The following is a 16,677-nucleotide window of genomic DNA, read 5'->3' as shown; positions in this document are numbered from 1 at the left end:
TCAACTATCCATAGGTTTGTACTTTGTATAAGGTCCAGCCAAATCGTATTTGTCTGGTCATTTAAACATTTCTGGCTTACCTGCATATATAAAGCACTGTACTAGAAGAAAAAGCATGGCAAAATCCTTTTATGCAGAGTAAGTGGAGAAGATCACGCGGTGCGCAGATAAGAATGGAATACTGTGATCAGGGATGGGGTGGAGAGATACACAGCAGGAACCCCACGGAAGAAAGGCGGATCTCGGAATGATAAAGAGTGAGTCATATTTGCTCAAGTAGAGCAGGAATGGTCAGCATTCCAAGCACTGATGGAGAGATGAAAAATTGAAGGCAAAAGAGATGATGAAATATCTTAGAATTTGCCAATAACTCACAAAACTACCCCAGACTCGACCTTTATCAGTGCCTCCAACATTTTTCTGATGTTGAAATTATGTAATGAGAGTTCTTGAAGACTCTTTAGAGGTGATCCTGCTGAAGTACCTGGCTCTAGAGAAGTAAGCAACCTAACCAAGGCCACACAGATATAGGCAGCCCTCATAACCACAATTTGATGTGTAAAACCCCACATGGGTATTTCAAACCATTGCCTTAACATACATGTCCAGAGCTGCATCCAAGGATCTGAATATTTTTAATTCCTATATATACTATTCTTAAAATTTCTTTCGTTCTTCTCTGTCATTGTTAGGTGAGTTAGGCATGAACAGGGGGAAAAACACTGTATAATCTTATTTATACCTGGAATCTGAAGATCTCAAGCTCCTAGAAGTTGAGAATGGTGGTTACCAGCAACTGATTAAGAACATGCTTAAACAGGGAAGGGTATGAAGTTTCAGTTAAATTAGTTGACTAAGTTCTACTGATCTGTCACACAGCATGGTAATTATAATAATGTGTTGAGTGTTTCAGAACGGTCAAAAGAAATTATTTTAAATGTTCTCACCCAAAGAGATGATAAATATTTCAGTTGCTGGACAGGCTAATTAGCCAAATTTTATTAGTCCAAAGCGTATACCATATACTAAAACATCACCTTTTGGGCTGGGAAGGTGGCTCAGTGGTAGAGCGCTTGCCTTGCATGCCTGAGGCCCTGGGTTCGATTCCTCAGCACCACATAAGCAAAAAGAAAAAAAGCCGGAAGTGGCGCTGTGGCTCAAGTGGTAGAGCGCTAGCCTTGAGCTGAAGAGCTGAGGGACAGCGCCCAGGCCCAGAGTTCAGGCCCCATGACCGGACCCCCCCAAAATAAAACATCACCTTTTACTTCTCAATACAGATAATTATTGTTTGTCAGCAAAATACTTTTAAATATGAATACAAGTGATACAAAAGAAAAGAGAAATACACATAGTAGAAAAAAATACATGTAAAAGAGTAAAATAGTTGAGAGTGATGACAAAAGGGAAAGTAGTAAAGCCCAAGATATGATGAACGCAGTAATGCACAATAAAATTTTCTGCTGCCTCTCAAGATAGGCTCACATTTGACTGGAAACTTGTAGCTATCAAATGAAAGGGACACGGCAACTCCAAAATTGGTGGTAACCAAAATATATGATGAAACCACATGTTCAGAAACAGCCAAGTTCTGAGAGACATGTGAGAAATTCCAGAGCAAAACTCCCTACCAACAGCCCCTCTCATATACTCCTCAGCTACCCATTGGATGGCACCTCTAGCCAGCTTCCTTTTTACAAATAAAATTCTATCCAAAAGAGCCTAGTCACATTAACTTGTCCTACTGCCTGAGTTGGCCTTGCATTCTAGCCAGGACATGTATTCTAGTATTTCATAAGACAGAGGACTGTCTGGCTATGCATATAGCTTTAGTCTACTAGTTTGGAGAAAGATAGTTCCAAATCCTTCTAGCTCTGTGGCCACCAAATAATATTCAAGTGTCATCAAGAATGTCCTTTCTATCTGAGGAAAAGAAGACTTTTAAAAATGAGACTGCTTTCTTTCCTATTAAGATATCTTCATTTTTTTTGCCAGTCCTGGGGCTTGAACTCAGGGCCTGGGCATTATCCCTGAGCTTCTTTTGCTCAAGGCTAGCACTCTACCACTGGATCCACAGTACCACTTCCAGTTTTTTCTGTATATGTGGTACTGAGGAATTGAACCCAGGGCTTCATGTATGCTAGGCAAACACTCTACCACTAAGCCATATTCCCAGCCCCTGGATGTCTTCATTTCTAAAACATCCCTCCATCATTCCTCAGTATTCACAGTGTAGAAGACCATTTCTAGGACCCTCAGATGTTCAAGTCCATTACATAAAATGATATACTATTTACATCTATACACTGATATTCTCCTTGGTATATTGAATCATTTCTAAATTACTTACGACTGGTATAATGTAAATGCCACACAAATAGAGCTTCTATATTGTTCAGGAAATAATGACAAGGAAAAAAAGGTGTGTGTATATTCAGTAAAAGTGTGGTCTTTGCTATGAACATTTTATTTGATTTTTAAAAATACATTCTTAACTGGTACATAATTATACATATTTATAAGGCACAATGTGACATTTCAATACATGTATACAATATGTAATGATCACATTGCAGTAAAGGTTATATCACCTCAAACATTTATCATTCTTTGTGTTGGAAACATTCAAAATCCTCTCTCTCCGTGGCTATTTTGAAATACTCAGTTAATTTCTTTTGGTCGGTCATGAGGCTCAAACTCCGGGCATGGGTACTGTTCCTGAGCTCTTCAGCCACTCTTCACCTTGAGCCACAGAGCCACTTCTGGTTTTCTGGTGGTTTATTGGAGTTAAGTATCTCACGGACTTTGTGTCCAAGCTGGCTTTGAACCGCAATCCTCAGATCTCAGCCTCCTGAGTAACTAGGATGACAGGAGTGATCCACTGGCGCCCAGCTCAGTTAATTTTCTATCAACCATAGTCATCCTACCATACTGTAGAACATTAGAAGTTATTCCTCATATCCAGCTGCACCTTTGGGCCCATTAATCATCCTTCCCCCCTCCTCCCTCCCCCACCCCTCCAGGCTGTCATGACCACTGTTCTATTCTTTATTTGGATAACTTTTTTACTCCTTCATAAGTGCCCTATTTGTTTCACATAATGTGATATCCTCCAGTTCCACCCATGTTGCTGCAAAAGACAAAACCTCATTTCTATTTTTATTCTACCCTACAGCTTTACCCTAGGGTCTTGTATATGTGAGCATGTGCACCACCACTAAGTCACACCACTAGTCCTTCAACCCTTTTATGACTGAGTAGTATTCTACTGTTATATATGCCGCCTTTTGTTCATCCATTCACAAAGGGGTGATTACTATCTTGGTTATTGTGAACAGTGTTGCAATAAACATGGCAGTGCAGATGTCTCCTCAGCATACTGATTTCAGTTCTTTATGACTGTATGCTCAGAAGTGGGATGACTAGATCATATGGTGGTTCTATTTTTAATTTTTTGAGGAACCTCCACACTGTATTCCATGGTAGTTGTTCTAATTTACATTCCCAGCAACAGTGTGTAAGAGTTCCCTTTTCTCTTTGTCCTCATCAGCATTTGTTAATTTTGGTCTTTTTTTTTGTCAGTCATGGGGCTTGAACTCAGGGCCTGGGCACTGTCCCTGAACTTTTTTGGTCAAGGTTAGCAATCTACCATGCTGAGCCACTGCCACTTCTGGTTTTTCTGGTGGTTAAATTGGAGGTAAGAGTCTCATGGACTTTCCTGCCTGGGCTGGCTTTGAACTGCAATCCTCAGATATTAGCCTCCTGAGTAGCTGGGATTACAGGTGTGAGCCACTAGCACTTGGCTCAATTTTTGTCTTTTTGATAATAGCCATTTCAAGATGTAAGATGTTATCTTAATGTGCTTCTGATTTACATTTCTGTGCTTGGTGACATTGAATATTTTCTCCTTTACTTTAACTATTTGTATATCCTCTTTTGAGAAATATCTTTTCTTGTCATTTGCCCTTTTTAAAATTGCAGTATTTGTGTTCATTCTTCTAAAGTTATACAGTGTGAGGTTTGTTGAATCTATAGATACAGAACCCACGGATACAGAGAATTCCTTTAAATTAGGGGATGCTGGAGCACTGACCATGAAATGTGTTCAGATCAATTTTCTCCATCTAACCACTGTAGGAGGCTCAGGATTTGACTGAGGCAGTGGCTCCAAGGGGCCTGAGCTTTCGTCTCCAGTTGATTGGACATGGATCCAAACTCTTAGGAAGTTGGTCAATGCAGAAAATAATGACCCGTCTGTGATGCTGAGGCTATTTCCCCTTCCAAGTGCAGTAGATCATTCTGCCTGAACTTCTCTTTCAACCTATCTCTGAAAGTCTCATCAAGACCTAACACACAGACTCCAGGGCTGTCTTCAGGCTGCGTTACTCTTAGTAGAAATCAAGCAGAAGAGAAAGCATTGTACCTGGGTGCCTCACCTTCATTTGTTATGTGGTTGAGGAAGCTTCAGACTGAGTCAGGGATATTCATTTGGAGACTTAGGGGACTCATCTCCCTCCATGAGGCTTTATCATTACAAGGATACAATTCCACCACCCTTCTTTTGGAGAGACAAGCACAGGAGTTTCCCTGTCAACTTGGTTCAGAAACTGCCATACTCCCCCCAACCCTTAGGGCTTATGGGGCTCCAATTGTAAACCTTCCCTCCATCCCTATTATCCCTAGGACATATCCAACTCCATCATGCCTGCCCAGCATAGTCTGACCCTAGCTAGCCTTGTTAGTGCATCCCTTCTCACTTCTCTCTGGGGAATTTGGACTTGAGCCCTGGGACCCCTGGCCACATGGGCACCCACATCCACATTTGAGTCCTTGCTCACCTATGTCTTCTCTTTTCTATCCTCCAAAGGCTAGCTATAATACACCTTATTCTGCATCCTCTCCACCCCTAGCCATGCAATCCCTACATTGGTGTATGCTGTTACCTTGCATGGACTATGCTTTGTGGGCCTCTGGTTGCCTGTGTGTCTCACTCATCTAAACTAGGAGCCTTTTCAGAGTAGGTGCCCCTGGCTTGTCCCTCTCTGCACCCCCAGCACCACGGGCATGTGATAGGTAAGTGCTTGTGGAGTAAATCTGTTACTCATGTGCTTCAACTTCAGGCCATGATGCCCTTCAGTAGCCATGAGATAGACTATTTCTGTTGCTTTGCTGGGAACAACTGCTGGGCTTCTCCCTCTGCTTTTCATTTTATGAGCAAGGAGCAACCCTTTGGATAATGTCAGTCAGGGTGCAGCTCCCTAGTAGGGCCAAAGAGCTGTCTGTCTGGAGGAATTTGGAGGAACCTTGTGCTAGTAGGTGAAGAGGCTTTGTTTCTCTCATCATCATACCAAATGAGTATTTCTTCAGCCCAGATATAGAGGGAAGTAACTGGTGTTACTGATGGGTGCAGGGGCACCCACCCAGGAGCTATCTAATTTTACAGACCTGTGCCTCAGCGCCAGCTTTTGAACTGCCAAATCTCAACTTGACACCTTGTGCCTGTCAACAGCCTGGCCGAAGCGTCAGCGCCAGGCCAGAGAACCTTTTTCTCAAGGTTAAAAGTAGCTGACCTTTGACAAGCAACATTGGCTAAATTCTGTGTTCCTTAAAAGGGCAGCTCCCAGTTTGCCAGTGCTTATTGGCCATCCTCTGTACCCAGTAGAAGTTTGTTGCTAGAGGTACACTGGTGAACAGTCTTTATTAAAATAGCCATCTTTGAAAATATATGCGGAAGAGGGGGGGTATCCAGTCTGCTGGCCAGTTTGTTCCGTGGCCCATGAGGCTGGACAGCTCATTGGCTCCCACGGGCTCCCAGTGGCTCTTTCACAGATAACAGTGTCACTTGCCTCATGCATAACACTCTTCTCAATACGTGTGCCACAACAAAGCTGACAGAATGACAAGAACACACAGTATTTACTAAATTCTGGACTTATGTTTTTAATGTAGGGGTGACGGTCCCAAGATTGACTTGGTGGGAAGTTCTCTATCTGGAATTCTGGACAAGGATCTCTCTGACCGCGGCAATGACATTGGTGAGTAAGGACATTGTTTTGTTTCTCTTTGCAAAGTTAAGAAAGCATTTCATAGTGTAGTTTGTCCCCTTTGAGGTGTGCTGAGAACTAATGTGACCATTGAAATGCCAGGCTGCCAGCTCTTACTTGGCATTAGGTGTCAAGTTTTATCCAGAAAGAAATTCATGGTGGTTTCCACAGGAAATCAGAATGCCTAGAATTTTACTCCCTGGCTTTCGCAAAATTCTTTGCAAGGTCTAATGAAAGAAAATGATGAGTAAACCTTTTTTTTTTTTTTTGGCAAAAGTAGGCCTGAGTACTTATGTTTAGATTTTCTATTTGGCCTAAAAAGGTCAACGAGTGCAAATGTGTAATGTCAGGGTTCATTGTAGATGCAGCTCTAAGTGTCTTCACTTTGACTTGAAAATGAGCTTTGGTATGGTAATTGCCACTTAGTACAACCACCATGAGTGAATTTTCCCAAGGTCAAGACCACGATGAGATAAACAGGAAATGAGTAAAATCACTCTGGGTAAGCAAGTCAATGGTAGAAATCTATCTGGATGGAGTTGAGGCTACTAGAAGTCTGACCTGGGCGATAGCCATTTTAGGAAGTCTAGATTCAGAGTCAGATTTTAAACTTTGAATCCCTTATTTGTACTTACTATGGTCCTAAGTTAGCACTCTCTCTTAGACTATTATAGAGGGCTTCATTTTTAATTTTTTTTAACTTCAGTTTTTTTGTTTTTTGTGTTTTTTTTTTGCCAGTCCTAGGGCTTGAACTCTGGGCCTGGGCACTATCCCTGAGCTTCTTTTGTTCAAAGTTAGCACTCTACCACTTGAGCCAGAGCACCACTTCCAGCTTTTTCTGAGTAGTTTAATGGAGATCAAAGTCTCAGGGACTTTCCTGCCCGGGCTGGCTTCAAACAGTGATCCTTAGATCTCAGCCTCCTAAGTGGCTAGGATTACAAATGTGAGCCACTGGCACTAGGCTCAGTTAAACCTTTTATTGTGAAGAAGTCATTGTAGATTCTCAGTTTTAAAAAATTACACACAGGTCTGCACATCCTTTATCCAGCCCCTGCCTCTATCCCATGGTATGTCTTACAGAACTACAATGTGGCATTTGGCAACAAAAAAGTCTACTTAATCTTACTCAGATTTGCTGTTTTCGCAATATCTGTGTAGACATTGAGTATTCTGCAATTTTGTCATATGTGCAGGTTTGTGTATCTGCTGCCACAGTCAAAGTACAAAGTATCTCCATCCCTTGTGGTGTTTATTATAATCACACCTCCTGCCTCCCATCCCCACCCCTCACCCCAACCTCTGGCAATCACTATCTGGATTGATTTGACATGGAAGATAGATTTCCAGCTTCATCTGTGTTGGCCACTTAATTTAGAAACAAATGGCCAGCAGTTGGCTGGCCTTATAAAAAGCACTGAAGTGTCTGACATGGGCATTCTTCTTGATTGGTGCTACTTCCCAGTTTAGGTACTGTTTTCTTCTAAATCTGCTAATAGATTTTCATCCTTGCAAAGTGATGACCCATAGTCTCTGGCCTGACCTTGGGAAGGCTTGTGGGTACAATGTGTGGTTGTGACTGTAAATACCAAAAGTACTTGTGCAGTTTCCAGAACCTGGTTTATATCCCCAGCCAGCTTTTAGGAAGCAGGACCTGACAGCTTAGGCTGACGCAATACCAGCAAAACAACTCTGGCTTGCTGTAGCTCTTGATCTGGTTAAAGGGCAAGGAAGAGCAGAACAGTGAGTGGCTGTGAATGGGAGGCAATCATGAGAACAAGCCTGATTAAGTTCCAATATTCCACTGTGCTTCACTATCTGGGCTCCATTTTAAGCTAGTGTGAATGACGGGTGGAAGTATTGGTAAAGGTCTTGTGGGGCCTCACACAGGAAGGGGGGCATTCTCCCACCTGCAGATATATAGTAGAATATGCCTTGCTTTTTAAGAGTATTGTCCTTTGACCCTTGATTTCTTTGGGTGTGGAGATATGTCAGATGGTTGTTGCCAAAACGTGAATAGTACATTTTTCAGTCGGACCAGATAATTTGGAAACATTGGGGTATAAATGAGTAGAAGAGAAAATAGAAAAGCTTCTCATACTTTGGAAACTAAGCACCAGTTGTATGTATTTGAAAAAGATGATGCTTAGAGATTTGGTTCTCTCATTTTGCCAAGCAGGCATTAATCCCAGAAAACTGTAATCTCTTGAGTTGGCAACTCTGTGTGTGTGTGTGTCTGTGTCTGTGCGCGCACACTCACGTGTGCACACGCATAATTTATATGGCAAGAAAGGATGATTGGGAGCTATCAACCAGTAAATTTTTAAGTGCCTAGTACCCAAATGCAAAGCTGTCTGGATACTAAGGCCTTCATATACAGGCTTATTTCCATGGGATTAGATACATTGGGGCCACTGAGACAACAAAACGTAAGGTAATGCTGAAGGTCTGTGTAAGTAGTACGTGGATAATAGAAAGCAATGTTGTTCAGAAGAAAGAATGTTCCCTGGAGCTAGGGTTCCGGGACATGCTCCTAGAAAGAGGACTGCTTATCTGTACCTGGAAGGTAGATTAGGTTGAGTGGTGTGGTTTGGGGCTGGAGAGGTGGGAGGGTAGTGATCACGTGGTGAGTACTGGTATCTGTACATAAAAGTCCAGCTTGGGTACAGTAGAAGATTTGTGCGGAGGACGCGGATGTTCTGGAACTGTAAGTAGGGACCAGACTGAATTTGAAAGGGGGTGGTGGGATTTGTAATTTCTCCTATAGGCAGTGGGAGCCATTGATGGTTGACATCAGAGTGACATGATCAGGGCATCATTTTTAAGATAATAAATGATGAAGAGCTTTGGAGGATCAATCAAATGAAGGAAAGCTAGGTGTCCAGGAGTCAGGTTATTTGATAGCTGGGCTAAGAGGTAAAGAGAGGCAGAAAGCATCTGCTTACAAAAGGATTTGGAAAGAAGGGATGAAGGTAGAAACAGCAATCTAGAATGATTCCTAGATTGGGTGTGGGAACAGGGAAGAAGAGAGAGTGATATGGCAGTAGTGAGGTTTGTGGAATCAAGTGACTAGGGTAAAAATAACATGGGTGGAAATAAGTATGGCAGAAGGAGGAGCGGTTTGGGGGAAAATGTTGACTCAGATTTGGCTAGCTATTCCATGTTAGTACTAAATGAAGTCTGAAAGTGGAAGTCTAAGTCTTTATAGACTGGTAGGGGTTTGAGATAGAGATTGAGAGCTGTCTGGAAGCAGTGGTGGAAAAATGAGCCCAGGAGTGATGTTGGCAGATACAGGTTTGAGTGCTGAATCTGCTGCTTCCAGTCATTGGCCTTCCATAATTTCCATAAACTCTGAGCTATTTCCTGAATTGTAAATGCCAACATTTTCATCAACTTCCTTACCTTGATATCCAGAATTGTGTCAGATCACATGTTGGGTTGTTTAAAGAAACAAACACTTTGCCCAGCACTGGTGGCTCATGCCTGTAATCCTACTCAGGAGGCTACTCAGGAGGCTGAGATCTGAGGATAGTACATAAAAGCCAGGAAAGTGTGTAAGACTCTTATCTCCACGTAACCACCAAAAAGCCTAGAGTGGATCTGTGGCTCAAGTGGTAGAGGACAGCCTTGAGCAAAAAAATGCTAAGGAGCAGTGCCCAGGCCCTGAGTGCAAGCCCTAGTACTGGCATACACACAGAAAAGAAGATATAAATGCATTTTATTAATATGGTTGTCTGCTTAGAAGTATCTGTTGGGTCAGAGAGGTAAAGGGAAAAGCGGTATCTTTAACCTCATAGGGGCCAAAGGAGGAGCAGATTTTTTTAAGCAGGATTTCTTTAAAAACCCAAACAGAAATGTTCTTTGTAGGTGGATTGGTCAAGGAGAACAAGATATTTCAGAGGGGTGGCTCTCTTTAGGGCTGTTTTTGTAGCATTTGTTCATTGCTCTGAATCAAGGAGGAACTTATTTGTTCGAGAACGTTTTGCTAGTGGTTCAGACAATTGAAGTTGTCCAAATGTGGGTTGCAGTGAATAGCATAATACAGCCCTGAAGCCATTAGAAACCATCAGTGTTAGCTATAAATAAATTTGTGTTTCCTCCTAATAAAGCTGTAATTTAAAATTATTATAATATTAAATTAGAGAACATGGCTCTTTCAGATCTCGTGTGGGCAGCTCCCAGCCTCTGTCAGCCAGCAATAATTTAGAATGAAATCAATTGGTCCAAAACTAAGTTGTTGATGTCAAATTGAGATATTGTTTGTATCAAACTATGCAGCCATATTTCAAGTAACATAATAGAAAACATGGAAGAGCTCCAACACAGGCCTGCCTATGAATAGAAAAGAAAATTAAATTGTCCAGTTTTCTCTTGCTGACAGAAGAACCTCTGTTCCGATTGAATGAGAGATTATAGGCCACAAAGTCAAGTGCCATAACATTTACTTTTATTATGCCATATATTGTAGTTCCCACTGCATGGCAGGATTTATTGTTGTATTTCAATACAAGAGATTTTCAGTTCCTTTCCTACCAAAGAACATAGCAACAGGCCTCTAGATGGAAAGCAGCCTGTGAACTAAGCCACCTCATTTCAACTAATTGACTTAGAGAAAGCCTTTATCATTCCTCCTCAGTTGCTTGACATCTTTGAACTGTTGGGTTTTTTTCCCCTCTTCTATTCAAGTCTCCTCAAACCATTCCCACTTCTGCTTCTTTACATCACCCCCTCCCACTTGAAGAAGGGGAAGATTTTTGCCTTGGTTTTCCACTTGACCCCACCAAACACATTTTGAGTGTGTTTGAATTGACCACAGGTGACCAAATTGGCTACACTCTAGTTGATTTGGGAGCCAGTAGTTTCTACCTTTTTTTTTTTGTCAGTCTTGAGGCTTGTACTCTGGGCCTGGGAGCTGTCCCCGAGTGCTTCAGCTCAAGATGAGTGCTCTACCACTTGAGCCAGAGTGCCACTTCCAACTTTTTCTGCTTATGTGGTGCTGAGGAATCGAACCCACCGCCTCATGCATGCAAGACAAGCACTGAGCCATCTTCCCAGCCCTAGTTTCTATCTTTAAAGGTTAGAGAACCTGGGTCGTGGACATGGTTTGCAAATTACGAAGACTGACTTGAGCTTGTCCTCACATCTCACATAGATGCTTGGAAGCCATAATTCATTTGGACCAAAAAAAATGTAAAAGTACTTCTTTGTGCCTTAAGAATGCTATTAAGAGCCAAAAAAAAAAAAGATAAATTGGATGGCGGCATGCCACCAATGCTAACAAACTGGTGATAAATTGGCAGTGTTCTAGAAGGTGATTGTCACAGAGCTCTGCAAATTTACTAAAAATAATTAAATTCTATACCTAAAATGAGTGAATTTTATGGACTATAACTTATACCACAGTAAAGCTGTTACAAAGGGGAAAAAAACATTCCAGACACACTGAAGTCCCAGTGATATAAAAAGATATATAAATACCATTTATCTGAGAGTGTGGAACTAGAAGTGGCCCTTTGCCCCACTTTATAAAATAGTTGTAATTGTGTAGAACAATACCACACTGGTGTTTCTGAGTTGTATGTAAACATAGAATTATGCTTTAGATATCTTAGAAAAGCTTTCTAACAGTTTGTAGTGGGATCGCTTTGGAGGATGCACATAAGTTTCATTAGGATGTTGAATAGGCAAATTGTTTCACATTAATTTTCTTAAATTTAGGCCCACATGGATATAGATACATAGCTGATTACAGCTGTGGTGATAGACTAACTCCAAAGTGTTAGAAAGGTTTAGCAGTGTTTTCTAAGCATATCTGGGGGGGGGTGAGGGTGGGGTAAAGCATATAACAACAGTCTGTAATTCCTGCTGGGCACCAGTGGCTCACACCTGTAATCCTAACTACTCAGGAGGATGAGATCTGAGACTCTTATCTCCAATTAACCATCTGAAAACTGGAAGTGGCGCTGTGGCTCAAGTGGTAGAGCACTAGCTTTTAGCTGAAAAGCTGAGGGACAGTGCCCAGGCCCAGAGTTCAAGCCCCATGACTGACAAAAAAAAGTCTGTAATTCCTCTTTGGGGTACAGTTGAGCTTCTAAGGGTTGTACCTGTATATGTAATAGTCTGATGATGCATCTACTCCTCCAGTGCATCAGAGTGAGAAGTCATCTTCCATTTCTTTGCCTCTCCTCTTCCAGTATCCTTATTTTATAGTGTTGAAATTAGTAGTGGAGCTGGGCCCCAGTGGCTCATGCCTGTAATCTTAGCTACTCAGGAGGCTGAGATCTGAGGATCATGGTTCAAAGCCAGCCTTGGCAGAAAAGTCCAAGAGACTCTTATCGCCAATAAGCTACCAGAAAACCAGAAGTGGCACTGTGGCTCAAGTAGTAAAGCACTTGCCTTGAGCTGAAGAGCTCAGAGCAAGTGCCCAGGCCCAGAGTTTGAAAGCCCCAAGACCTATATTTAAAAAAAAAAGAACAGAAATTAGTAGTGATGAAAGCAAGGGAAAAGCAAGAAGCAACTAATATTCACTGGAAACCTGCCAGGAGTTTTGTTTACTTTCACATCATCAACAGCCTGTGAGGAAGGGGCCTAATGACTTGTGGTTTTAGAGTGAAAGAACAGGGAATAAAGAAACCCAGGCAGCTTAACCAACTAGGAGGAAGCAGATAGTGTTCAGTGATTTTGTAAGCTAGGATTTAAGTGAATATTAAAGGAGAACACACATAAAATTTGATCAATACTAAATTCTAAATCTGTATTCTATACAGTAAAACCAAAGAAGACATACATAAAACAATTTAATAATGTCATTAACACAAAATTTGTACTATAAAAAATCATCCCTAGGAATTTCTCAGACAGCTTTTGAGGGAAGACTTAGATCTCCTAGCTTTGGCTTTCCTGTCCCATATATCTTAGAATATTAAATTAGGAACTTTTTTCCCCAGTTGTGGGGCTTGAACTCTGGGCCTGGGCACTGTCCATGAGCTCTTTAGCTCAAGGCGAGCACTCTATCACTTGAGCCACAGTGTCACTTCCGGTTTCCTGGTGGTTCATTGGAGATAAGAGTCTCATAGGCTTTCCTGCCCAGCCTGGATTTGAACCGTGATCCTCTGATCTGAGCCTCCTGAGCAGTTAGGATTACAGACATGAGCCACCAGTGCCCTGCAAGAGCATTTTTTAATTAAATACCTCCTTTGGAACTAAAGAGCTGGTTATTGGTCCTTGCAGCACTTGAAGTGGTTGAGCAGTTTCTCAGGTTTCATAGGGCATAGTGCACCTTGCCACCAAGAACTCTGAGAGTAACATTTGGAGAGCTCTTGAAAATGAGAGAGAGAGAGAGAGAGAGAGAGAGAGAGAGTGCACGCGCGCACCCAAATAGATAGCTACAAGTCCCACCATGCTCCCACAGGCAAATCTTCTTAACCAATCATCTCAATCATCTACTGACACAGCCTTGGAACCAGAGTGGTGGTCGATGTTACCCAAGCCAAGGAATAGCATTTGCAATTGTTCCTGTAAACCAATCAAGTAAGACAGTGTGAGGCATGCATGTGCATCCATAGGCAGCTCTGGCTCCTCTTCAAGGGTACAAGTCACAATCAAACTTAAATTACTACCTGGAGTGTTTGAGAACAATCTGCATATCTTCAATATGGTGACACAAAGCAGAGATTGAGCTGAGGGTCACTTGATTCAACAGAAGTGAAATGGACCTCATTTCTACTTGATTGCTCATTAGCCCAAGTAGTCCTCTGAGCATTTTTGTTTCCAGTGTGCAAGTGATGAGATTCACTCCCTGAGGCACCTTGAGCCCCCACCCACCCCTCAGGGCTCACAGAGTACGTCTCTACCTCTGAGTAAATCTGGTCAAGCCAGCCACCAGCATTCCTTTCAGAAGGAGGGAGGCTGATCTTGGTCCTTAGAGAGGCCTGATCCTGGTTGTGAACCAAACAGCTCCACTTACAGACCTTCTCAGAGACATTGATTATCACTAAAATCCAGGTACTTACTCTGCCTGTGAGCCCCTTACACAGGGCAGTTCTGGCCTTGGGAAACCCATCATGGCAGCTGGCTTTGTGCTAAGTTAAGAGGGGATCCACCAACATCTTTGACCCCAACACATCCAATAAGGGCAAAAGCAATAAATAAACTGTTCACTATGCCCGTAGACTGGGAGGAGGGTGGGTGGAGGAACCCTTATGAATACTGTAGAAACATAGGAGAATGGCCAAGGGGAGAACATGACCATGTTGCTTAATCTCATTGGAACCATGTTTGGTAGTGTGAATTATTCCAAAACAAGGAGAGCAAATAGTGCTTGGTGTGAACATTGCCATCCTGCCCAAGCCACCCCCACCTGTCAGCCTGCAACAAGGAATATAACTCACTGAGGGAGGGTGTGGGGAGTATCAGTTCCGAGGGCTTTTGGCTTAGAGAAGATCAGGATGTCTAATAGCCATGTGGACTTCCAGCAAACCTCAGAAAAACTCACCCATGTGCACCAGTGTCATGTGCTCCCTGATATCTTGGTCCCTGCTTCTCTATGGACAGGGTCTTTACATTCTACATCCACTTTGATGGCTTAAGCATCTATACCTTTGCTACACACTGAGACCCTTTTCCCTGGAGAGTGCAAATCTGGATTTGCACTTCATCAGATTCAAAGCAGTCTTACATAACAAAGAGTAGTCTTGCACAACGTAATAGCCTTTTGCTACATCCATAGAGGTTTCCACATTCAACTGCAGCTCTGCACACAAATGTGGAAGCAAGCTGGAACAAGTGACACTCAGCCCTCAGATTGCAAATGGTATTTATTTAGCTTGGGATATTCCCCACCTTCTGCCCACTTGTTGTGGGTTCATAGATTAGCAGAGCCTGGCATCTGTGTGTGTGTGTGTGTGTGTGTGTGTGTGTGTGTGTGTGCGCGCGTGCGCGCGCGTGCGTGCATACTGGCCCTGGGGCTTGAATTCAGAGCCTGGGCACTGTCCCTGAGTTTTTGTTCTCAAGGCTAGCATTCTATCATTTTGGCTACAGCTCTGCTTCTGGCTTTCCTAGTAGTTGGAGATAAGAATCTCAAGGGCTTACCTGCCCTTACCTGGCTTAGAACCACGATCCTCAGATCTTAGCCCTAAGATTACAGGCATGAGCCACTGTTGCCAAGGTAAAGAATGTTATTTTTAAAACATTTTACATAGCAAATATGTTCCTAGAATGAGCAACTTTTTTTTGGTTGGTCGTGGGGCTTGAACTCTGGGCTTGGGTGCTGTCCCTGAGCTCTTCAGCTCAAGGAGAGCGTTCTACCACTTGAGCCAAAGTGCTACACCTGGTTTTCTGGTGGTTTATTGGAGATCAGAGTCTCACTGACTTGCCTGCCTGGGCTGGCTTTGAACTGCGATCCTCAGATCTCGGCCTCCTGGGTAGCTAGAGATTACAGGCGTGAGCCACCGGCGCCAGGCTAGAATGAGCAACTTTTAAAAGAATTGTAGAAAGCCATTTTATATTGCTTGTTTTCCATTCAAAAGAATCATTGCCTTTCTCAGTGTTGGACTTCAGCCTCTTCCCGCTCTGACCCCCTTTTAGTCCCTATGCTGTCATTACTAATTTCATCCTTTATCTTTTTTTTTGTAATAACTAGTAGAATTTGTAATTATACATGTAAGATCTATGTCTCTCAGTGGTTCTAAGTTCCATGGGAGCAGGGACCATGGCTGTGTTCTCCACAGCACATAGGCTAGTGGCTGCCATAGGAAAGACTACCATCCTCACAGCAAGTTCTATTGCAGAGTATTAGTATAGGTCAATCATATTCTTTTTTTTTTTTTTGGTTGCTCGTGGGGCTTGAACTCTGGGCCTGGGAGCTGTCCCTCAGCTCTCCAGCTCAAGGTGAGCACTCTATCACTTGAGCCACAGTACCACTTCTGGTTTTCTGGTGGCTTACTGGAGATGAGAGTCTCATGGACTTTTCCTGCCTGGGATGGCTTTGAACGGTGATCCTCAGATCTCAGCCTCCTGAGTAGCTAAGGTTACAGGAGTGAGCCACACGCTCCTGGCTCAATCATACTCTTATTCCCAAAATTTCTCACTGTGCTTAGCACAAAGGAGATATGTGATAAATAGTTGAATTAATGAGTAAACAAATAAGTGTTATAAAAGTTACATTTTACCACATGGCCGTACATTTTCTTTTAACTTGTCTAATACCTTATATTTCTTGCTAGAAATTTCCTTAAAGAAGCCATCCCCTATTACTTCCCATTTAAAAACATATAAATAAAATGGATTTAAAGATTAGTTAAAAAAAATAGTTTGTTCCTAGAATACAGAGTGGTTTTTTCACAAAAGAAAACTGTATTTCCTAGTGCCTTTTCTTATCCTTCTTGTAGAAACAATTTTCAAATTTCAAAATGGGTTGAATTAGTCAAGTGTTCCTGCTGTTTGTCTCATGTCCTATAGTAGAAAGGATCTTGTATAGGGGCTTTTGTACCTTTTCCTAGTGATCTGAGCAAGTTTTCTGACATCTGACCTTGGTAAACTTGAGTAGTGCCCACCCAATATGAGTTTTGGTAAAGCTGAAATGAGTCTGTGTGTGCGTGTGCGTGTGCGTGTGCGTGTGTGTGTGTGTGTGTGTTTGTGT

General features: G+C 42.4%; 1 protein-coding gene across 5 annotated transcripts in view; it reads left to right on the top strand.

Moving 5' to 3' along the window:
* Nucleotides 1-16,677, top strand: part of Sh3kbp1 (SH3-domain kinase binding protein 1) — a 337,484-nt gene that overhangs the window by 300,046 nt on the left and 20,761 nt on the right. For all 5 annotated transcript variants that reach the window (XM_013026512.1, XM_013026514.1, XM_013026511.1 and 2 more), the window contains one exon: nucleotides 5,947-6,032. In XM_013026512.1, coding sequence (XP_012881966.1) covers nucleotides 5,947-6,032 — 86 coding nt within the window. The remainder of the gene's footprint in view (nucleotides 1-5,946; nucleotides 6,033-16,677) is intronic.

Source organism: Dipodomys ordii, unplaced genomic scaffold, assembly GCF_000151885.1.
Source record: "Dipodomys ordii isolate 6190 unplaced genomic scaffold, Dord_2.0 Scaffold94, whole genome shotgun sequence".
In the NCBI taxonomy this organism is placed as follows: domain Eukaryota; kingdom Metazoa; phylum Chordata; class Mammalia; order Rodentia; family Heteromyidae; genus Dipodomys; species Dipodomys ordii.
Note: the sequence above shows the minus strand (reverse complement) of the source record. Positions and strands in the feature narration are given on the sequence as shown.